The sequence below is a fragment of the Acartia tonsa genome, chromosome 7, assembly GCF_053477335.1.
Source record: "Acartia tonsa isolate MP-2025a chromosome 7, ASM5347733v1, whole genome shotgun sequence".
Classification (NCBI taxonomy): domain Eukaryota; kingdom Metazoa; phylum Arthropoda; class Copepoda; order Calanoida; family Acartiidae; genus Acartia; species Acartia tonsa.
Genome location: NC_137266.1, coordinates 41273255 through 41297995, shown reverse-complemented (window position 1 = coordinate 41297995; position 24741 = coordinate 41273255). Strand labels below are relative to the sequence as shown.

The following is a 24741-nucleotide window of genomic DNA, read 5'->3' as shown; positions in this document are numbered from 1 at the left end:
ACAAAAATTTTTACTTCACATGAAATTTAGTAAATAAAATAGCCTAAATAATAGTATTTCAGAGTGATTTTGATAAATCAACGCCTTCTTACCAAAAATGCCCGTTAAAACCTCGAGAACGGTAAAAAAGGTCAAAATTCCGCCTTTGGCGGTGAATAACGGCAAAACGGTTCGCCGGAGGCGGTTAATGTATAAATAACAAAGTATGTGCCTTAAAAAGTTGTACAAATATGAAGAAATAGTCTCTGGCCCTAAAACGACTCCTTCCCCCCAAAAAGGGGAAAAAACCACCATTTTTTAAAAACATGCACAGGGTGTCCCAAAAGTGTGTAAATTTGTAAAATAGGCAAATATTATTGTTATTAGTCAAAATCTGTATCTATATGACAGTTTTAGGTAACTTAAAAAAACAAAAAAAAATTTAAAAAACAAAAAAAAAATTTCTCATTTTTTTGAAAATACAGGGTGTCCAAAAAATATAAAAATTGTAATCTGGTCAGAAAACACTATGGCCTAACACACTTAGATACTTTGTATGCTAATTTGAAAAAAATAATCAATTTGGACCAATTTTTAGCTCTACAGACGCAAAAATCACTTTTACAGGGTGTTTCAAAAATTTCTCAGGTGTCCAAATTTGGAGTTACCACGCCAAATTTACTTCATATGTGTTGTAAAATGAATGATATTCACTCTCAAGGCAAGAAATGGGCAAACTTCGTTTCCTGACAGTGTCAAAAGTTTAAAAAACCTGTTTTGACATTTTTCTTGGGACACCCTGTAATTCATGATTTTTGTGATTTTAAAGACAAATTCTATATTGTACCCATCTGGGTGATTAATTTGATATATAAAACATGTCTGTAAGTTGAAAATTAATGTAAAAATTTTAAACTTGAAAATCATGAAAAAATGCCTTTTTTTCATTGTGAAAACACCACAGTGAGAAAATGCGCGACAAAATCGGACTTTAAATGGATTAAAAAGGTTAAAAATCACCCAGCCCTTAGTTTTATGACCAAATGAAGGGGACTGGAAGTTTTTATCAAAATCTGAGACCTCATGCAGAAAAATGTTTTTTTCGTAAATAATGTGCCACCTGTAAGATGTAAGGGGAAAGAAATCGCCATACTAGCCAATTTCCTATCTCCCCCGCCTAGCCCGTAGACAATATCTGACATGGGGGCAGGCGAATTCTTTTGTCTGTACATCAGGGTTGCTGTATCTATACTGCTCGCCAGGATGCAACTAAAATAAGAAAATCTAAAACATTTAGAATTGAGAAGGCTTGAATAAAGCGAAATATATTTTTGCTTATTATTAGATTAAAGGTCCCTAACTTCAAAAAGAGGTTAAGCATATTGGAAAAAAATCCCGTTAAGTTGCAGTCTTAGTCTTAACTACGTCTGTTTATATAAAAATTCTACTTGTAAAGTCATGCATCTGACATAGAATCAATAAAAATAATTCTCGTCTTAGTAATCCTTTCTATACCTGGAATGATAGTCTAGTTCTGGATTGTACTGTAGGCATGGAAATTTAGCAGTCCTGGTCTTCAAGGGAAACCAATCTTGTGATAGGGAGAGTGGGGTTACTAACCCATCTTCAAGCAGACTAAACAAATTTTTTTTAAACATTCTCTATTTAAAAGCAGCGAGTCATGTCGGTATATGAGTGTGTCTGTTCAGTAAGATCTGTTAACGGCTGGACTAATCATTTCATAATTATCAGAAAAGTAATTGGTCCAGGGTAAGTTTTAGGCTATTTTGCGAAATAATCAAGAGTTATAAAATAAAATTACCGCTCAAAAATATTTATTAGTGTTTAAGGAGCTCGCTTACTTATGGATGAGTAGACGGTTCGATTCTGTCCGAAGTATTACAAAGATATATGTACATATAGGCTTAAATTCCTTTTAAGTTAGAGCAAGTTACCTAAGCTAGGTTCAGGTAACATTGAGTAAGCCCCAGTTAGAAACATCAAAAAAACAACAATCCTACACATTCTATAGATGTAGCACATCCTTATACATGAGACATGAGGCGACAAGGGGCAGTTTATTACACTAGTCCTTAAAGTTTTAAAATTAGGCTTTCTTATTCACTTTGAGGACTTTTTATTAAACTTTGATTGGTTTGTTTATTCACTTGAGTGTTTACTAATTTTAATCTACAGAAGGGGCAATTATGTGCATCATCATTGGTTATGTACACTAATTTATCGACCATTGTCTTATCCCTTTAGATCCCTGATAGTCAACATAACAACATTAAAGATGTTACCTGGCAAGACTGAGTGTGAAGTTAGCGAGGTGTGCAGAGCAAGAATGGAAGTTGTAATCGTTGAGAATTGGCCTTCCCACTGCGAAATTTACCAAACTTTTACTCGAATAATCGTCCACCAACATCGTGTTAATCCTAAAGTACATTTATTATTTGACGATAACATCAATGAAAGACAAAAGAATTGGTTAACAATGATGACTATAAACAAACACATGATTTAGGTTAAAAAATTCACATAAAAAAATCGTAATAAATCTTTAATATCAGTCAAAGTCTGATTACATAACCAACAAACTAAACAAAAACTGAATGCTATTTATTTTGCGATTACAAAGTCAGTCATTTATCTTAATTAACAGCCTAAAAATAATTTCCCAGTTGTCGTACATTCATACGGGCAATGGCATGCGGTTTATTTTTTTCATCTATAAACCTACCTGGCGGAAAGGCCACTGAATCCATTATTTGAATCCGCCAAAATATGGAAGCCCTGCAACTTATCACACTCCTCGGCAAAGAATCTCACCCGATCCTCCACTTGATCTCCAAATTCTAAAAATTAATTAGATCAGAATGAATAAATGATTATTTGATAATGGATGTAGAATATACGTGGATATTATAACACTGGAAAATTGTCGTCAATTTAGCTTGCTAACATGGAACTTCTTTATTGGTCACTTCGTTTATCTAGTAGGAGGGGAGAATGATGGGGTAAAAGGGTGAATAGGGGGAATCGTTATTTTAGGCCGCTGCAAGTTTCACTTTGTTAGAGAATATGAAAATCTGGTAATATATCCAAGTAATAAATATCTATTATTCTAATAGATTTCTACCTACCTGTCTACCTCTCTTTGTAAAAAAAACCATCTAGGTATGATGTACTGTTCTACAATTTTCACCATCAGGAATTTATTTAAAATATAAGTTGATCGAAATTATATCAGTATCCCACCATATAACTATCAATCTATCCATGAAACTTGTTTGTAATATTAAATATCCTCACTTTATTTCTATTCATCCACCTATAATTCTCGTTAAATCTATCCATCTCTTTTTCATCATTCTATTCATCCCTTTAGATTTTTTAAAATCTATCATTCTCATTAACTATCAATCTGTATCATTCACACACACACACATCTATCAAATAAGCTGGGTAAACTTTTAATTTTTCATCCAACTAGCTATCTATCTTCTACCTTGATGCGTGTCATTCCAGAGATCTGTGCCCAATCCAAACATATCAAAGGGATGTGTTGTATTGTTGTGCTGATAACTTTCTGTTACTAATATGCTCTGTACAGATGAATAATATTTTCAAAGGCGGATAGCTCTGATCTAATAGTTTATGCATGTTAGAAATGTCCCATCAATTTCAAACAAGTGTTACTGTTCGTTTGTCCTTATTTTAGAACTTCAGATTTGTCGGTTTTAAAGGGGGGGGGGGGGGGGTGATTTAAAAATATGTGATTCAAGGAAAAAAATGTAAAAATTAAGAGAACTGAAAACATTTTTTCCCATTTTCTCCCATCATTGGTAAAAAAATACATATGTGGGAGGGGGATAAAATGAATGAAATAAAGATATCTTTAATAGTTATTTCTCGCATCGTATTATAAACAGCTTTCCGCGGATAAAAAAAACTAGTTTTAATCTTATGATTGTACATTTATATAATCGTAGAAAACTGGATATAATACGTTGCTCGACATAATTTTTTCATAAGGATGAGAACCGGTTCTAATCCACCGGATACTAATCAGTTTCGATTGAATACGAGAATTGTTATTTCTTGCATCGTATTATAACACTAAACAGCTTTCCGCGGATACAAAATGTACAATTTTAAGATTAAAACCAGTTTTTTAGCCCCGAGATGCCGAAGGCACGGGCTAGACATAGTTTTTTCGTATTAATGAGAACCGGTTCTAATCCACCGGTTTCAAATAAGAAAATATTTTTATCTTTCCTTTGGGTGATATCTTGAGTATAAATAATCGGACCAATAATTAACTTCATCTTCCAATCTGTAATTTTCTTCTTTTTGTACATTCTGTTTTAACCTTTTACCTAAAGCGATAGTTTTCAATGAAAAACGTTTTTGTAAAATAAGGTAACAATAATAATATACTCACAATTTCCCTCAATATGCCTTGTCGATCAATAAAAACCCATCCCTAAAGTATATGTTAAAGATAGTCTTCATGAAAACTTATGCCCTCCCTTCCTTTTTACAGGCATACAAACCCCACAGAACGTCAGAAAGTTATTTTCTGATAATTCCAGCAAAAAAATCATAGATCATATAGAAAGACATTTTGCACTTTACCAACTTTCGGGTATTAGGTTTGTTAAACCGGCGTAAATACATTAAAAAGTAGATGCGATACATGACCTAAAATAACACTCAGGAAATCTTACCTTTCCCCTCCAAGGCAGTATCCCTGTCCTTCTCCCCCTCGCCAAACTGGTCCCCTTCTCCCTCTTCATCCTGGAGGTCCCGCAAGAACCGGTTCTTGCGAACTGGTTCCTCTTTCACGATCTCCACGTCACCAAACCAGTTTTGTACACTGAAGGACAACAAAACATATAGTAATAATCAGATATAGGAATATAAACTAGCGTAATCAAATTATAATAAACAAAATCACCCCTTATGTGTTTAACTTGTTATAAAAACGCAACAATAAGATAGTAACACTCTATGAATTAAGTAATAAGTTTTACAGTTTTACAGACTGACATAAGTCGTAAAGACACTGCAAGCTGGTCAAACATCATAGAATAGCTTCGTTACCAAATAAAATATCAACTCACTCTGATTTTGGAAATCCAGGTATACCGTACAGGTCTCCAAGTTCTGGCAAGGTTCCCAGAGATCCTTTCAGGTCGATGGCCACCAGTCGTGGAGTGTAGGTTGTCTGCCTAGAAATTGAAAAGGTTTAGTTCCATGATGGAAAATTGAGGAGCTTAGTGACCTTTCAAGATTTGATTTCCACTTAATTTCAGGAAAAGGAATAAAAGCATAAATAATCAATATCGCTAAACTTTGCAAACATTGCAGAAGTATAATTTTTATTGGAATCACTACGAAACAACTGATAAACAAAATTATCCCTTTTGTAGATTTCAAGTACTAGTTTAAAACATTGAAGTTGAGAAAACGTGGGTGTCAGTGTAAGTCCTATGTCTACCCCCCCCCCCCCCCCCTCGGCACCCTACCTGAAATAGAAAATAGAAAAACCTTACCTCGACAAGGTGACACCTTCTCTATAAAGCACATCATGATCTGTGGTATTGACAGCTTGTTCTTCATTGCTCAATTTTCTATACTCAAAATCAGACTCCTATAAAAATAAAATGTAACTAAAAACTTGTTATTTATAATACAGTCAGTAACATCTAATCCTCGGTATAATACACTTAAAATATTATAACAACAGTTAATAACTTTTATAAATATGTTAATAATATAAAATGATTTGCGGGTTTTTAATACAGGACGATTGATAATGAAAACTGAAGTTTTAAAAATATATATTTGGCCAGTACAAAAATATGCTAGATTGATGAAGTAGCCTCAGGTTGATTGAAAAGGATCTATGGCTTTAAATATAACCTCCTTTAAACAAATATTTAAATATCAACAGCTTTTACGAGTAACTTTGACTCTACAGCATCTATGTGAATCACCTGCAAATTCCAGAAGTGGGCCCCAACAAAATTAGCATAATTGCCACACTGTACCGTTATTACAGCCATTTTCAAAATTTGGAAGATTTTTAAGACAAAATCAAAACATTTTCTTTCTGAAACACATTTCAAACTTAATTTTTTGTATGATAATGCAATGAAAATCCAAATATATGTAGCACAAATTGATGCAAAAAAAATAACCCGAATTAAACAAATTCACACTTAAAATCCATCAAAAAAAAAGGTTTAATAACATACAGAATTGCGAATTAAAAAAAAATAATAGATTTTTTTACAATATTAGTGTGCAAATAATACCTATATGATTAACAATAACAAAATAAAATTTTGTGATTATCTGTCACTGTAATTAATAAGTAATAATACAGGGTGATGTAATAAAACTATACAAAATAATGTCAAAATATAATTTTGATTTACTAAGTGTTTATCACGTGTAGATAGCAAAAAAATATGGTTTTTCTAAGAGTGAAAATGCTAATATTAAAATTTTAAAAAATTGACCTTTTTTACAAATATTTAATGCAAGATTATTTGATTAAATATAAAAATATGCAATAAGCGAATCCTTTAATCAAGGGCAATTAAAATTGTACAAAAAAATAACACACAACCGTCTACGTTTGGTGCTATGAAAAAACGGTAGAATACTATATCGCTGTGATCAAACTCAAACATGATTATGAAATTGCAGTAAAAAAAATCGGTGAAATTTAATAAAGCCCATTTTCTTAATGCATACATCAAGAGAGAGGTCAAAATTGTCTCACAAACATAGAAAACACAGAAAATCTAAATATTCATTATTTGGGACAATATTGACTATTCCAAAACAACAAACAGACAACCAATATTCAAACAGTCGAATCCTCGGGATCGATTCCCAGCATGGCCAATTCATCCGGGTCCGGATCATCGCCAGGCGGCGCCGGATCCGCTCCGCTGTCCATCACCTCGGCTGCCGATGTTTTGGCCGGGGAATAGTTGTCGGGCGCCCCGTAGGTTGATACAATAGGGGCGGGGGTATAATCTGGAGGCGGAGCTATCTCCATAGGGTCTGGGCCACCGTAACCGTATCCAGGGCCAACTTCAGGGGGTGGTGCGATATCTGAATTATGAAATTCCATTAATTTAAAAAGGAATTTTAAGGGATAAGACAATACACGATCTAAATACAATAATGATAAGCAAATTCATCCCTTCTTAGATCATTGGTGGAAAAGTTAGGACATTGAAGGTTTGTAACAAGAATTACCTTAAGTACCAATAGTTTATAAGCCAATGAAGGAGATAAAGTGATTATGAAACTTTTGGTACTAGTATAATTCTATTCCAATTTATTTTCTCCCGCCCTGAGTAAAATAAAGAAATTCTTGATATCAAAATTTTTTCTCTCGATTTATTTAACTTAAAGTAGTGTATTTTTTTATATAAAACTTTAGTATATTGTCCTTGATCACAACCAAGAAAAACATGATCATCAAGGTTGCTTCGCTACCTAAAAATTGAACGTACCTGGCATGGGGATTGATTCTGGAAGCGGGATTGTCTCAGGGACAGGTTCTAGAATGTTCTGAGGGGGGAGTCCAATGTTGGAACGTTTCTTGTTTACACTAAAACACAAGTTTATATGTTTATTTAAAGGAATAAGACAATGGATGATAAGTTACAGTAGATTCCCAATAGAAAAAATACTTCAGTACATCAAAAATATTGGTGAAAAGTTTAGACACTACTAATTTCAATAAATGTAAAGCAAACTATTCGTGATAAATTGTCGTTAATAGAAAACATTACATAATTTTTCATATTGCTAAAAACTGGTTCTAATCCAGCGGAAATTAATCGGTTTCAAAGCCATAATGGAATGAGAATCCCTTACCTTTCTTGCATGTGTCTCTTGGCCGCGGCCAACATCTCATTGATGTTTAAATTTGTGTGCGGCGTTGGGTTGCGCGGTATTTTACTAATACCCAACAGCGGAAGCGGCGGCTGATGCTGTATCACGTGACTGGGCGGCGGAATGCTGAAATCATGGCTTGAGGAGTTGTCCGCTGGTGGTAGCGGCGGAAGAGGCGTGTCCTGAACGTTGTTTGAATCGGTGGCGCCTAGCTTAACGGGTTCCGTGACTAATTTAGGCGGCGGAACGTCTGGCGTAATGCCAACCCCCGCCGACACGGGAGGGCCAAATTTGCTGGCCCGTCCCGGGGCGGCAGTTGAATTACTTCCACCCTTAAGCCAGGGCATTTTGCCGACAATTGGCGCGGCCGATTTGCGGGTGGGTGCGGCGGATTGTTCGGACTTGTTGCCGCGCACACCCTGGCCCCAGGAAATGTTAAGAGATGGACGGGATGGACTAAGGCCGCGTTCAAGGGACTCGGACTCGCGTTGTTTCACCTAAAATAAAGTTGGTTTTACACTGAAACTTTGATTAACGAATGCTTGTACCATAATTCCAAGTGATTCATTTTAAAGTTATTTCCAGTGAGATGTTGTTTAGGTCAATCTTTTGACAAGTTTGTGATAATATAATTCTCAGAGCTCCTCCCTTACACGAGCATATTGAGAATATTGGGGCATCATCAAAACATGTTAACTCTATCACAGTTTTAAGTACAATTGATAGAATATTCTTCACAGTAACAGTTTTGTTAAAAGTCCCATGAAAATAAAAATCAGTATTTTCTTAAGATTTAGTTTTACCTGTTTAACGGGATTGGCGGGAGGGGCGGGTTCTTTTGGGGGCGTGGGCTCAGCCGGCATCCATTTATTCTGTCCCGCCATTCTTTCGGCCTCTTTTGCCTTCAGCAACGAATAACAAAATAAGGTTCAAAGTTTCAAGTTTTTATTCTTTTACAAAAGTAACAAGAAGTTTTTCTGCCTGTCTGTAGCTATTTGTTTTAACATTATTTACCGTCTCATACGATTTCTATGTCAAAATTATTAATTTTATAGCCTGGTTTCTGCATGCTATCATTAAGAAAGGTTCATATTAAAATAAACTTAATAAAAAAAAAATATTTTTGTTAATCTTTCCTTAATCTTTTCTTTCAGGCTGTTTAGATTTACACTGTTCTCTATGGTGGGGGGTTTAGACCACTCATCCAAGTTAATCTTTTCATTCTTGTCTTTTCTTCGAGGGTCCTAAAACAATTTTTATGAGGCATGCATTTAAAAGTCTGTGCAACAGGGTACAATATTGGAGAGGAAATTGGATGATAAAATGATATCATCACAGGTCTAAATGTGAGTTTTAACATCGTGTTTTTAGGAAGGGTGAGGAAAAATCTATCTTTCAAAATTGAAAAAAATATTTTTAAGAGGATATTTTACCAGAAAATCTTAAATCTGTTTATTTTTCAAGTTATATTACTTTAATCTGCTATTTCTTTGGCTATTTTTCTCTTTTTTTCTATCAATTTCCTTTGTAAGTATCTCTCAATTTCCTTTGTATGCCTGTCTGTGTGTGTCTGTCTTCTATCTATGATTCTTAAAATTTCTTACCTTATGTTTTACAGGGCTGGTAGACCTACTAGAACTCCCCCCACGTCTCTTATCCTTTCCTCTGGAGCTTGATCTGCTACGCGAATGGGATCTACGCTTATCTTTCTTCTTTTTCTAAAAAACAAGAACAATTAAATTCAATTGTAACAAAACTGTTTGCAATAATAAGCTGAACATTGATAAGGAGCATACACATTTTTAAAAAAAGAAGGGGGGGGGGGCAATAAATCTACAATGTAAGTGCAGGGGTGTATATTCTGCACAAGATTTATTTTTTTTCCCCTGCTACAAAATTTTTTATTTTTCTTCCCCCCCTAGTTTTTTCTCACCAAGTAGGGGGGAAAATGGAAAAATATTTAAAGAACTCTATATTTTATTTATTTTTTCCCTCCAACCACTTATTTTTTATTTCCCCCCCCCCCCCCCTAAGCAGGGGATCCCATGTAGAATATACACCCCTGTGTAAGTGAGAGGAGTATTTATACAAGAGAGAGAAAAGAACAGAGAGCAGCATTACAGACTAAAGACAAATGGAATGAGACATATGATTACTTCTAGTAGAGTATAATACAGTATTAAGGACGAATATATGTCCAATTGTAACATTTTTACAAATAAACAAGGGGGGGGGGATAGGAGTTTGTACACTTATAGGAAATGAAAACTCAGTATCAAATTTTGGCCTTGCCGTTTGGGCTTGTTTTTATAGTTATTAACCTAATTCTTTTTGTAAACTCTCTTGTATGATTGGATCTACCTGTAAAACTTTGAAAATTAAATTTTGGGACTTTCCTTCTAGGGGCTAGTGGGGCAAGAGACACCCCCAAACACTAAAAGGGGGGGGGCGAAAGTGACACTTTTTGAAACCAAAACTAAAAGTCAAAGGAACTCAACTAAAAAAAGAGTTACAGGTCTGACATTTTGCATGGCAGTTGCTTTATAAGGGTACAATATGGAAATGTGAAGAAACGGCGGCGCAACCGCTGAAAACCGCCAAGAAAAGGCAACAAAAATTACGGCGGGAAACGGCGGTTTTCGGCGGTTGCGCCGCCGTTTCTTCACAGTTCCTTATTGTACCCCTAAAAAGCAACTGCCATGCAAAATCTCAGACCTGTAACCCTTTTTTTAGTTGAGTTCCTTTGTTGACTCTTAGTTTTGGTTTCAAAAAGTGTCACTTTCGCCCCCCCCCCTTTTAAGTACTGAACTTATTTTCAAAGATATCGAGCTGATTTTTTTATTAAAAACTATTTTCACATAACTGAAATAAGTAGCAACTACAGATTTTATTTACGCACTATCTTTCTAGGGGCTTTTGGGGTAAAACAACCCCCCCCAAATCCAAAATTTATAAGTTTTGAGCTTACAAGCCCCTAGAAGTAAAGTGCAAAAATTAAATATGGGGTGGCTAATCAACTCATTTATGTGTAATAAAAGGTTCCATTTAAAAAATCAGCTCAATATCTTAAAAAATAAGCTCGTAACTTAAAATTTTGGTGTTTGGGGGGTCATTTGCCCCACAAGCCCCTAGAAGGAAAGTCCAAAAATGCAATTTTCAAAGTTGTACAGGCAGATTAAATCATATAAGAGAGTTTACAAAAAGAATTAGGTTGATAACTATAAAAACAAGCCTAAACGGTCAAGGCAAAATTTGATACTGAATTTTCATTTCCTATTAAGTGTACAAACTCCCCCCCCCCCCCCTTAAGTAGAATTCAAAGCATAATTGGGATAGGTAATATTTACCTATTTAAAGTAAATGTCCTAAAAAAACTATTTTGTTTTCTTACCTTAGATTTTTCGTAGCTGCGGCTGCGACTACGGCTGCGGCTTCTACTCCTGCTACGTGATGCACTGCGAGAGTAGCTGCGCTTTCTAGATGATCGGCTGCGCTTCTTTTTCTTCTTGCTTTTGCGGTCAGCACTCTCGTCCTAATATTTTGTAGTTTGTAGCATAACACCGAGAAAGTGAAAAAAGAAGGATGACAAAATCTGGAAGTATGAAAGCGCAAAGAAAATAAACAAAGTGAGTTATAGAGTAGATATTCAATAGGCACAAAAAAAAGGGGGAGGAAAGGAATAAGATAACATAAAATCACGAAACCTATATATAGACATCAATATAAAAATGTCTTTTGTAGAATAACGGACAAATTGACGGACCAGGTATATTTGATACTGGATTCTTTATGGTAATCTTCAAACAAAAATCAGCGGTCTATCTTTAATAACAGCCAAAAATTGACTAAAGCACAATGACTGAATTAGAGTTTTTAGTTTTATCTTAAAGTTTTTTATCATGGTTACAAAACTTTGGCTACCAGATCATTTAACAGTTAAATGTGTATATCTAACAAGGCAGACAAAGGTTTTAATTTAATTTACCTCATGATCAACATCGCCTCCATAATAGCGTTGAAACTTGCCATGACTGCTGTCTACAGAATCATTTCGCTTCCTATGGATATAAAAATCAATTATGAAATTCTGGTGCTTTCACCCTGAAGGGCTACACAACAACCAATATCATATAATCTAACCTGGCCTAAGTAACAAAAAAAACTACTACTTATCAATTCCTTTCAAATACGGGGTGGGGGGTGGAGGGGTAGGGCTATCAGTGATCAAAAAGGTACTTTGTGCAAAAGCGCGAAATTTATGAGCAACTATTTAAAAATAGAAGTTCATAGGTGAAAATAATTACCTGGATTCAACCTCCTCGCTTTCTCGCTTACGACGGCTACCACTGCTCTCATAACGGCGTCTTTCACCGTTATCATTGTATTGCCTAAACAATTAGTAAGTTGAGTACATCGCAACAAAAATAAGAACGCAACAAAAATAAGAACGAGACAAAAGGGGACTATCCATGAACAAGAGCACATGATTTTAAGTACCTTCCAGCATTGACCCTAAGTATTTTCTTTCAGAATATAATAGGTCACCATATATTATTAATATATTGAAGAGAAAATTTATATTATACCATGTTTTTTTTTTAGGTATTTTAATTGATTTTGAAAACTTTTATGAAGCTAATTCTTTTAATAAATTAGATATTTGATGATACATATGCGAATACTCGTGTTATATAGATTGTAAATTAATCCATATTAGCATTAATTAAAACATACATATGAGATATAGTAAATGTGCTTTTGAATTTTTTGAATTTTATCATTTGACTACATGGACAATTAAAGACACCCCGAACTCAACAAAACATTTGATAGAATTTTAACTAAAAATGGTGGACATTTTTTAACTTTTCTTCAACTTGAAGTTGTGAAACATAAATTTTCTCGTCAATATATTAATTATTGATAGTGACCTATTATATTCTGAAAGAAAATAATACTGGAAGGTACTTAGAATCACGTGCTCTTGTTCGTGGATAGTCCTCTTTTAAAGAAAGATTTGTGATAGGTAAATCAAAGCATCAAAACTGTTATATTAGACTTAAATTATTTTTTGCGGGCAAAATAGTTATTATCAATGTCAAATCATGATATCCCCATTTAAATGACAAATCTTTTGAAAGCGTAAAAATTCCTGTGGTCCTACCTGCGGCGGAATTCTTCCTCACTTTCGTGGCGGCGGCGGTGGCTTTCCTCCGCGGCGGGACTTGCCTCCTGCTTCTTACTATACCCACCATACTTGCCATGATACCGGCTGCTGGCGTGCTCATGTTCAGCCTCGTACCGCCGTCGGCGGCCGTCTTCGCTATCACTCCGCTCTTGACGTTCGGCGTAATGTTTCCGTTTCTGTTCTTCGTATCTAAAGTTTTTTTTATGATTTGAGGAGATCTTCACTGTCAGGATTAAGACGATAAATCATTGAAAATGGACTACAGATTGATTTACATCCTTAATGATAAACAAAATTACCCTCTCTGAAGAATAAAATCATTGGTTGAAAAGTTTAGATAGTGTTGATTAAAGAAAAAACAATAAAAACTGAATTTACCTAATGCTTTTGAGCTTTACGCGATCCTAAAACTTTGGGTACTATTGTAATAAAAAGTTCTCCATCCTTGTGTTTACCTGTCTCTTTCTGATTCATACATCTTGCGCTCCATATCCTTGGTGTGGTGTTTGCCACGCTCCATTTCATATTCAGGGTAGGGCTTCTTCCCCCCACTATCATAACGGCTTCTCTTACTTTCACTAAAAAAATGTTTCAATTAATAAAAATGTTTTTGAGTTGAATAAACATTTCATGCTTTAACTAAAAATACCTATTTGAGCATTGACCAACCTCCCTATCCCCAACATATGTACATTATAATAATTTGAAATTAAGGTACTTTTTCCTATGGCTGACCCCTGCGGGGCTTCCCATTATCAAATTTAACCTAACCTATAAAAAAAAAGAGAACCACGTCCCTGGCCTTATATTCAATCTGTTTCAAAATAGAGGGGGAGGTTTTTATAGCTCGACCAAGCATTTTGAGGGAAATTTTGAGATATTTGTAAACCTTGTTATAAATATGAAATGAGAAACAATAATTAATTTTTTAAACCTTAATCCTATGGTCATTTATTAAATCTCGCTTAAAGCAAACTTAATTTATGTGTTCATGTTTTAAAAGATCATTTTTTCCACTAGAATTTTTGTTTTTGTTGGCTTTTTGAAGCTTAGCAACAAATGCTCAAAAATAACCTTGTTATATTTTAATTAGCACCACTGCTATATTACCTGCTATACTCGGATGGAATCTGTTTATACTTGTTATCCTCTACGCTAGAACTTCTCCTTTCTTTCCTTTTCTTCTTTTCCTCCTGTGCTTGGCTACTATAGCTACGCTCCTTGGCTAGCTTGTATTCTAGTTACAAAATAACAAATTAACAAGAATTTTTATAGAAAATGATAGAACATTGGATTAGAAATTATTCTAGTACTACATTATCTTATTTCATTTGTTGGCTAAAAACTTTGGATACAAATATTTTATAATTATTGGATATACATAAAAGTGCATTGCTTATGATTGTCTTGTCTTATCTCTTAAGATCTCTTTATTTTTTGCTAATATTTTTTAAAAACAAGTGGAACTACTATACCCCCCACCCGATCCTTTACAAGCAACTAAGCCAGGGAGAAGACAATAGTTTAATGTTAAACTGACCTTCATAATTAGTGGGAGGATATTCTCTAGAATATTTATCCCCAGCAGTGCCGCTAACATCCCTCTTTTTCTGTTCGTAGAACATGTCCTTCGGTTTGGATCTTTGACTTGTATTTTCTTCATATTCTTTCATAAATCTGTCATATTCGTCAGCCCTTGAATAAACATAAATGTATTTAAAGATAATTTTGTCGTTAGTTCTGAGTATTTTAACACCGATGAATCTTTATAATTAAACTTTGGTAAAAACCTGATTCAATACCACTGGGGCCGGTTGATAATAACGAATAAGAGCCATACCTATAAAAATCATAGTAGGTCCCTTAGCAAATAACACTATTTCAGAAAACCAATCATAAGATTAAATGATAATTCAGGGGTGTATATTCTGCACAAGATTTATTTTTTTTCCCCGGCGACAAATTTTTTTATTTTTTTTCCCCCCTTGTTTTTTCTCACCTAGTAGGGGGGAAAATGGAAAAATATTTAAAGAACTCTATATTTTATTTATTTTTTCCCTCCTACCACACATTTTTTTAGGTTTTTTTCACCAAGGAGGGGGGAAATGGAAAAAATGTTTTCAGTTTTCTTAAATTTTACATTTTTTTTCCCTCCAACCACTTATTTTTTATTTTTTTTCCCCCCCCCCTGAGCCGGGGATCCCATGTAGAATATATACCCCTGTGATAATTTGATAAATAACCTTTAACTTGACGCCCTAACTGCAATATTATGAGTTGCGTCGTTTAGGGCCAAATTATTCCCAAAAATATCACTATGACTATGACAAAAATCGTTAAGCAAGTATTCTAAAATCACGATATTAGTTGTAATTTGTGTTATCTTGGTAAAACTAAAAAGTGACAACCCTAGGAATTAATATTTTTACCTTCTTGTATGTGAATCTCTATGTTTCCTTGGGTCAGGACTCGAACTCTCGCCCCTCTCCAAACTTTCAAACTTATCATGCTTCCACGACGCGGCCTCGCTCTTAACAGCTACCTTTTCCTTAGCAAATTCTTCCTTGATGTATACTTTATTAAATTCATCATTAGCGTAGCTAGAAGATTTTCCGTATTCTTTGCCATTGTTGCTGTAGTCATATTTTTTGGACTCTGCCGCCATTCTATGGTTGTTGTGGTCTGTCTGCGGCGGTAGCTGCGGTTTGCTGTACTGAGCCGTTCCACGACTGTTATAATACTCATCCTGATATTTAATAAAAATTGAAGAAAAAATTAATATTATAAGAGGAACTTCAGGGGTGTATATTTTCCAACAAAGTTATATTTTCTAACTCAATTTCTTTTTCCAATTTACTTTTAGAGGGGGGAAATGTGAAAAGGGTGCTATCATATATTGAATTATAGTTCAATTTTATTTAACCTTTTGGGGATAACTCGCAGGCGCTGGTTCTGGCTCTATACTGCGGATTGTGCGAGATTCTTCGGCCGCGGCCGCTTCTAGCTGCTGCTTCTTCAATTGCGCAGTTAAATCATCAACCTTGAAAAATATAAAATCAGCATTGATGTTTGAAATAGAAGTACTTACTGGTAACGATTATAAAATTTGTAAGCTTTCCAAATCATACCTTACTGGAATCACCATTGATATTAAAAATGGGACTATGAAAACATGATTAAATTAACGATAAGAGCTATGCATTACGTATATACACTTTAAAAAATTAAGATATTGTGCAAATTAAAATACCTTGCTTTTCAAAACTCTGTTTTGATTTTCTAAAATTGAGCATCTCGAAGTCATTTCTGCCAGTTCCTGTTTAGTCTTGTTGTATCCATCACTGAGCTTGGCAATAAGTTCCAGCATCGTGTTATCCTCTTCTTTACCTGGCTTCCGCTTCTTCTGCATCAATGACAGGATGTCATCTTCCTCCTAGGCAAAGAAATGGTTATTTGAAACTTTGGACTTCAAGGCACACCTTCAGGGGTGTATAATATTTTATTTTGCATGGAATCCCCTTTTAAGAGTCCTTAAAATTTTTTTCCATTTTTCCAAGACAATAAAAATATGTGTTAGAGGGAATAAAATAAATGTTTGTGAAAATATTTTGCAGCAAGGGAAAAAATAAATCTTGAGCAGAATAAAAACCCCTTAGGCACAAGTAACTTCATAAATTGTACACATTTCCATGGCATTTGAAAAATATAACACTGAGGGAATCTAAACTTTATAGAAACCGCGATAAACAGTTAAATATATGAAAACTGATACAATCTAACATAGAAAAGTAAAGAAAAAAACTTTATGAAGATTATCTAGATTTGCTAGTTGACTTAAATGCTACAAACTTATTCATGTAACAGACGGATGGACAAATAGACATATATATAAAGTATAGAGTAGATCAGTTAATAAAAAATATGTTATTACCTTTTTGACGGATTTTTTTGCTTTCTCGCCGTCACTTTCCGACTCAGAAGCTGCCTTCTTTTTCTTCTTCTTGCGCTTTTTCTTTTGTTCTACCTCGGATTCAGACGAGCTGAAAAAATACACAAAATTACCAAAGCCATCAAGACAGGAACATTTTTTTTGTTGATCGCAGTTCAAGTCCAGCAGATATTAATCAAATTCGAAGACATTCTGGAAAATTTTCAATACGATTAACAATATTCTACCTTTCACTAGCCGATTCCATTTTCTTGTCTTTGTTCTTTTTCCCGCTAGACTGGTCCAGTTTTTCAGTCCATCTTGATTCGGGCATCTCTACTCTACGGTCCATCTAAAATCAAACAAGGTAAAAAATAACCAGGGATTAAAGAAATTAGGCTGTAAACTACATTCCCTAAGTTTAACAAACGCATTCTCTCATTTATTAAGGAACTTTTTATTGGAAATTGACTTTGTACAAACCAGTAGTGTCCTAACGTTTAAACCAATAGTTTTACTATTCAGATGGTATGCACACACACGTATATGTTGAATTTCATAATAATTATATTTCAGCTTTCTTGTTCCAAAGCTTTTTCGTACCTAAGCACTTTTTGTTATTTCTTTCTTTGTATTTTCTAGTCTTAATTCTTGATATAAAGTAGTAAAGTTTTTTTTGTCTGTAGCCTAAGATCTCAATAACTAATGATTCAAATAGGTTCCCCTCCCCATTATAGGTAGGTTATATTTCTGCCTTTCCATACCCCTGTAAATACAAATCCATTATCTTTTAGTGTCGCAGCCAATATAATATGATATCTCTAAAGACCTACCTCTTGCGGCGGTTGGCGGCCACGGCCGCCCATATCCATGTCCTGGCGGCTTCTGGTATCCTCTGGAGACATAGGGGGAGCGCCCCTGGTGTCCCTCTCTCTTTCTCGCTCAGCCCAACTACGTTCACGCTCTTTTTGCCTAAATAATACCATGTCATGATATTATGTACGAGGCTACCATACCAAGACTCGAGATTTATAAATCTCATAATTTTTCTAAATATGTTGTCAATAAATAAAAAAATATTACTTAAGATTTTTTTTGACTAAAAAGTCAATTGTATTATACTGTAAAGATATGTTATGTCTGTAAAGAATGATCTTATAAATGGCTGCACATTAACTCATAATATCTTTCAACAATATTAAATAAATAACAAAACAATCATACAACTTAAAGTAGACCAACACAAAAAAATCATGGAATGGACAAACTTACACAGCAAGTTATAATGCAGATGTTCAGTTGTTTTGACACATAAAAAAGAAAATGTGCTAAAAATCACTGAAATTTCAGCTGTCTATCTTCAATAGCGGTCAAGAAAATCCCATTATCTCCTATATTGTAACGGATTCACTGACATAAGGACAAAGGTAATTTTAGAGTAGCCTCGCTACTAAAACCTTACTTTTTCTCCATCTCCATTTTGATTCTCTGTTCCTCTCTCCATAGTCTTTCTTTTTCCCTTTCTTTCTGGGCTGCTAGGTCATCGTCTAAACCTTTAGTAAATATTTTGATTCTGGCATTCATTAGCATGAAAACTGGTTGTAAGGTTAAATCATTGTTGAATTGTACAAAGTTAAATTGCTTTTTCGGATATTTTGCTATTATATTTAAGTTTCGGATGGTTTTAAGCTATTTTTCTACCCAACTCTAACCCCTTTAAAAACAGAGCCCCAAAGTCCGTGTAGACATAAAGTGATAGATGTTTTGTTAGTCAGTTAAGACCTCATTAACATCTAAAGACAAAATAGTTTCATTTTTGGGAAGCTAATCATAGGTCCCGGGATTGTTTAGGCTATATATCTACCCTCCATATATCTAGGGACGCAACCGACAGTCTTAACAGCCCAACATACTTTCAGAGAATAATAAAAGGAAAAGAATATTTACCTTTGTTCATTTTTTCAATATAATCCTTCATATACTGAATTCTGTGCTTTACCTCTTTCTAAATAAACATTAGTTTCCTAAATGTTGTTTTAAACAAAGAGATTTTAACCCTCTTTCTTCAATAGCAAACATTTTATCCAATATTGGCGAGAGAGGGAAGAAAGGGGGAATTACTAAAGTTCTTAATTCTAGGTGAAACATGCAAAGACAAAAACAAATATGCTTTAAGCATTTGGGCGGTTTCTTAACCTCAAAATGATTTATTTCTATAAAGAATTTTTCTAAAGTCTTAAAGTAGGTAGGTAAGGAAAAAGGATGAAAAAGTCACGTTGGGAAAATGGAGGAGTGTCCGAAAAAGTTATTTATTGGAGAAAAAACGAAAAACCTGAAGAAAAAAAACAGTTATTTATGTACATATCAAACATTTAAATATTTTTTTTAAATATCTAAAAAATTAAATAGGATACCTGCCACCACCAAAAAAAACTAAAATAACAAGTTTCAAAGAGATAAACAAAACTGAAATTACCAAAGGACCAACAATAAAATATTATATTTCAAATTATTCATTTGGTTAGGTAAAAAATGTTCGTGAGAGCCCTATTGGGTTAAAACAAGATTTTAATAGTGTAAGGAAATTTTTTTGTTGGTTCACTGGCAATTTAAGTGATTCTGCCATAATAATAAATCCTGAAATAAGATAAGTGCAAAATTTCAAAAATGTGCTAAATCTAAAAAATGCAGTGCCATTTTTTTCATTTCAAACCTGAAGCTTCGCATTTTCTTTCATGGTTGGGTCTTCGTGCTTATGTCCCTTGGATTTTAAAACTTCACGTTGTTCCTAAAGGCAACAAAAGTATTGTTAGTTTTGCAAGCATATATGTTAAGGTCTCTACGCAGTATATAGCTTCTTTAAGTTTTCATGGCGCGCGCGAATACACGTGACACAAAACTGGTCTTTAATCATAGAGAAATAGTCATATGTCGCATCGTGTTATGGACAGTATTCCGTAAGGGCCAACAACAAATGAGACTAAGCTTATATTCTTATTTTATTATTCATTAAATATTTTTTATATTAAACTTATGTTTATTACAGGACTGTTTGCCTGCTCATCAATTGTCCTACTCTCCAGTTATCCGCAGCTTATTTTATTATGATGATTATTCTATGTTCATGTTTATATCCTGTCTATGTTAATAAAATAAGATGCAGCTTGGTTCTGTGTTTTAATCTATTTTATCATGTTGTCCATCATTACAGATTTAGGATGGAGGTTTTAAATTATGTTTACAATATTTCAGTATGTCACAATGCCTAGAAAATGACAGACATAGGTTGCGTAGTTACTCCATAACTTACCTAGCACGCATTTCCAAAAATACATGGTTTTGACCTTGTTTAACATTTTATGTTACGGTAAGAAACATGATATTTAAATAGGTAGTTCAAATTTAATCCAGCTAAATACTAATACACTTTATCATTTAAAATGGAACAGCATAAACGCCAAATTAAGTTGACCACAAAAGTTAGTTTAATCTAAAACTTTTATTCTCATCCCCCCCCCCCCCTCAATATTTACTCGCCACAATAAATACTACTTCAATTATAGTTTAGAGAAAAAGATAAATATCCTGTTGTCCTATCCCTATGATTATTGATTATCACCTTAAGTTTAAGCAACTGATCCTCCAAATTTTCTGCGGCGGATTCGTAATCCTGACGCTGTTTCAATAACTTTTCTCGTTGCTCGGGCGTAAGCAGCACTAGAATAGAGGGGAAAATATTGTTAGTAGGGCAGGTTTTATGCTACAATATTCCAGTATTTCGCTAACAACCTTTTAATATAGAAGATAATCGGGTAAAATGGTGATTTTTTCGACGGATCTTGGTGGTATTTTAGTCTGGGGGCTTTTCCTGAAAATTAACCAAGTTTGTTTTTTATCAATTTCTGAATTTTATACATTACCGCTGGTTTTATCTATTTTAAAAACAATATAATATTAATTAAAACATAATTACAAATCAGTAGACACCTAAAATTGTTATTAAATGAAAATTATTAAGCATTTTTTTTATACAAACCTGTTAATTGATTATTAAATAAAAATGTAAATAATTAAAAAAGTATACAGACCTGTTCATAATAGAATATTTATAATAATATTGAATGGCCAGAATTTTTAAAGAAATAATAAAAAATCTTTTATAAATAAAAACTCAAAATACAAACCTTTTCATGAAGAATTAACATTTATTGATATCAAATAGAATTTTTAAACATGATAAATAAAATTGATACAAACCTCTTTCTTTTTATACAATTTTAATTCATTAAATTAATTTTGTGATATAAAAATAATGCTTTACCTTTTTAACCTCCAATGACAATAGAATATTTTTACAAAAGAATATACAAATAGTTGGTCATAAAAATCGATAATAAATTAGGTTTAGGTAAGTAAACATTAGAATTTACCTGAATTTAAATTTTGCAGGGTACAAAATATAATATTATAAATGGACTAGCAAGTCAATTTAAAAAATATATACAAACATTTGTTTACATATTAAACAATTTATGTCAAAATAATTCTAAACGCAGGTGTAGAAACTCTAACCCCCACCTCGTACTTCATTTACGTGGCGACAGGGGTGTATATTCTGCATCAGATCGCCGGTTAAAGGTAGGAGGGGTAAAACAAAGAGTACTGAAAACATTTATCAGCCTCTTTGGAAATAAAACTAGGATTGAATAAATGAATCTTGTGCAGAATAAACAACCCAGCGTAACAGTAAGTTTTAACACATTTTATTAATACTACGGCAAATGGTTAGGGGTGGGGGGTGGTATTTTTATGTTGAGTGTGTAGATTTAGCCCAATTATTAAAAAATATTTTGAGACAAGATTATCACACCTAAATAAAAACATATAAAGCACTAAGAGAAGAGGAGAAAAATTAAAACAAAGATTACCATTTCTTTTCTCTTTAGGCGGACTCTGAGTCCTGTTGGCAGGTTGGCTGGTGTCCTGTGGCCGCCGGGGAGACCCCTGGTCACCAACCCTCATCTCCTCATCACGACGCTCTAAGAAGAGGGTGGCTAAAATTTGTATTGATACCAACAGGTTACAGATTATTTGGGTGGTTTTTCATGAACCATAAATTAAAGATAAATAGATAGGTGCTAGATGTCTTCTGGTGCTTTCCTTCAAAGTGCCTAGCGAGCACAGAATACCCCCCCCCCCCCAACCCACTTATAAATTAAAAATAAGGTTGTTGGAATGTATTTCCCTGTGTCCCTAACCCCTGAGGAACTACCCTGTACCTGATATAACCTAAACTAATGTAAAACAATCGGGATGGGGGTTCTATTAATTTCTTACCCTCAAAAATTATTATTAAAATTAATAGGAAAATACTTACTCAACCCAAAATTAGAAAAATATATTGAAATTCATATTTATAAGTTATATCATAAATTCAATAAAATACTATACCTCTAGAAACAAAAAACAAATAATAATAAATTGTATAATCAAAAATTAATAATAAAATGTTAATGAATATAATACCATTATCCCGTCTTGGGTCCGACAAATCTCTCTTCTCTCTCACATACATTTCTCTTTGCTCATCCCTTGAAAGTTAAACACAAGTTTATGAGAGAATAAATGATGAAGGCAGAAGGTATATATATTTTCCAGAATCCCACCCCCCTTCACCCCAACAGCGGGAGGGGGGGGGGGATGTCAAGGGGGATTCATCTTAAGGATATATTTTACAATTTTTAAAAATAAAAATCTGGAAAAGATATGGTGATGTTGGAAAGGAAAGAAAAATACAAATTTGATGGAAAATGTACACCATTAAAGAGTGACTGATGCATACAAATGCTGATGTTCAGTAAAGTTTCATCCAGCATATTACTTACAGACAATCAACCGCGCCGTTGGGTCATTGTTTAATAGTTAAGACATCATATGAAAATAAGCAGAACTAAAAAATGTGATAAAATCACATTTTACTGAACTATGATTCCTTAATAACAGAGTAGCTGCGCTTCAAGTGATAATACTTTGGTCCGCTAACCTGTAATGATGCTGTTGTGAAGAATAAGAGGAATACATTCCTTCTCGTCCACCGGTAGATCCAGTACGACCATAATCGGACTGCGAGTTCTAGTAAAATATCAGTTCAAGCTTTGTCCTACATGGACTTTCCAAAGTTATTTTGTGCGAATTAATATGACAAGGTCACATAAGACACCGGGAGCGCAGTAACAAGAGAGGGGGGGGGAAGTTTTGACACTTTTGCGGAAACAGTGAGTATAGGCTTTATCTTTGGACTGAGAGGATAGGTTATTAGGGATAAAATAATTCTTATAAGATAATTTTTTTCAAAGGAGCTGCAGGTCTTCAGGTGGTCTCTGGACAGGTAAAAATAAAAAATATTTTTTTTGAGGGGTTAGAGGTCAACTTATACAACAAAATACGCACCTTTTTTCTTCAAATATGTAAAAAAAAAACTTCTGGAGGCCTGTAGCTCCTTAACCTGCAGGCCTATCCAAAAAATCTTAAAACTTAGGGAAATTCATCATATAAGAATGACTTTATCCCTAATAACCCATCATCTCAGTCCAAAGATAAAGCCTATACTCACTGTTAACGCAAATGTGTCAACCCCCCCCCCCCCCTCTTATTGAAACGTTATCTGTAAATATTGAAACAATATACAATTTCATTTGAGATTTCTTTAGTAACATTTCAATATACCTATAGACTTAATATTTAACAAACGTTGACAGACGTAAAAATCCTGGTTTTTAAAAGTCATTATAATGTCCTCCAAACCACTAAGGAGAAAAATACTAGGTAGTACTAATGACTAATTTTCAAAAAAAAAAAATTCTTAAAATATTATTTAATAGGCCTATCAGCTTACGTCCTAACGAATAGCTAAAAGACAGATATTTTTCATCGCGACCCTTTTACAAGTGTTTCCTTATTTCTAACCTCATCTGCTTTCAAAGCTTTAATAAAAGATTCTGATTTTCTCTTCCACTCCTCCTGTTTCCTCCGTCTCTCGTCATAGTCACTGCCCCCGTCGGAGGGTGACCGTCTACGCCCGCCCCCCGAGGATGGGGAGCGACGCCCCCGGCGCTCTTTTCTCTCATCCATGGGGCTCTAGGGATAATTTTTAATGTGTTAAAAAATAAAATGGCCATAGACGTCCGAGGTTGGGGGGTAAAGAGGTGTTTACCACCCTCCCTTCCCTAACACCCTGAAATCGCCCCCCCCCCCTACCATTAAAACCCCTCATTTTACCCCCTTAAATTTAAAGGCTTGGACGTCCCGCAATACATTATAAAAAAAAACAATAAAACAGTGAGTTTATTGCTTACTATACTTAATCTAAATAAAATAAATTGAAATTAAGGGTGCCCTAGCCATGCGAGACATCACAGTACCCAATATAACCTAACCTAAAATAAAAATTACCCCAACCAAACCCTATTTACATTTTATCTAAACGAAAGGGGGGGTGGATACAAGTTCTCAACAAGGTACTTTGAGGGAAAATACCAACGTTTTATGGGTGATCTACAAGTTAACTAAGATAAGATGAAAACATAAGCACTTTTTACCATCATCATTTTTCTTTTTCGTGGTTCCCTCTCATAGCCGTACTCATTTTCCATTGCGGGAAAGAAAACACTACTTTTTTCTACTTTATCTTGTATCACTTCACTGAAATTTTTCTGTA

General features: G+C 34.2%; 2 protein-coding genes across 4 annotated transcripts in view; both read right to left on the bottom strand.

Annotated features, from left to right (window-relative positions):
• mst (misato mitochondrial distribution and morphology regulator) overlaps positions 1 to 6132 on the bottom strand; it is an 11593-nt gene extending 5461 nt beyond the window's left edge. For both annotated transcript variants that reach the window (XR_013881096.1, XM_080166299.1), the window contains exons 1-10: positions 5985 to 6132; positions 5541 to 5638; positions 5109 to 5216; positions 4713 to 4861; positions 4263 to 4361; positions 3491 to 3589; positions 2723 to 2837; positions 2283 to 2417; positions 1495 to 1614; positions 1100 to 1248 (exon numbers count right to left, since the gene is read on the bottom strand). Coding sequence is in view for 1 of the 2 variants with exons in the window: in XM_080166299.1 (XP_080022425.1) it covers positions 1100 to 1248; positions 1495 to 1614; positions 2283 to 2417; positions 2723 to 2837; positions 3491 to 3589; positions 4263 to 4361; positions 4713 to 4861; positions 5109 to 5216; positions 5541 to 5638; positions 5985 to 6053 (1141 nt within the window). In the remaining variant the exon portion in view is untranslated. The remainder of the gene's footprint in view (positions 1 to 1099; positions 1249 to 1494; positions 1615 to 2282; positions 2418 to 2722; positions 2838 to 3490; positions 3590 to 4262; positions 4362 to 4712; positions 4862 to 5108; positions 5217 to 5540; positions 5639 to 5984) is intronic.
• On the bottom strand, positions 6093 to 24741 carry LOC145323768 (uncharacterized). Of its 2 annotated transcripts, XM_080166297.1 has the most exons (28): positions 24623 to 24741; positions 23991 to 24161; positions 23068 to 23156; positions 22551 to 22615; positions 21953 to 22063; positions 20644 to 20741; positions 19738 to 19812; positions 18972 to 19029; positions 18487 to 18577; positions 17858 to 17996; positions 17273 to 17376; positions 17028 to 17136; positions 16347 to 16529; positions 16020 to 16136; positions 15526 to 15842; positions 14637 to 14791; positions 14207 to 14333; positions 13552 to 13674; positions 13073 to 13285; positions 12213 to 12296; positions 11894 to 11966; positions 11300 to 11440; positions 9513 to 9626; positions 9048 to 9152; positions 8712 to 8813; positions 7891 to 8405; positions 7524 to 7621; positions 6093 to 7116 (listed from the first exon to the last, which is right to left on the bottom strand). In XM_080166297.1, exons 1-28 carry the CDS (start codon positions 24674 to 24676, stop codon positions 6863 to 6865), a joined length of 3885 nt encoding a protein of 1294 aa, XP_080022423.1. In that variant the 5' UTR covers positions 24677 to 24741; the 3' UTR covers positions 6093 to 6862. The 2 variants fall into 2 exon arrangements, with proteins under 2 accessions (XP_080022423.1, XP_080022424.1); XM_080166298.1 differs by lacking the exons at positions 21953 to 22063; positions 22551 to 22615; positions 23068 to 23156; positions 23991 to 24161; positions 24623 to 24741 and adding an exon at positions 20814 to 20892.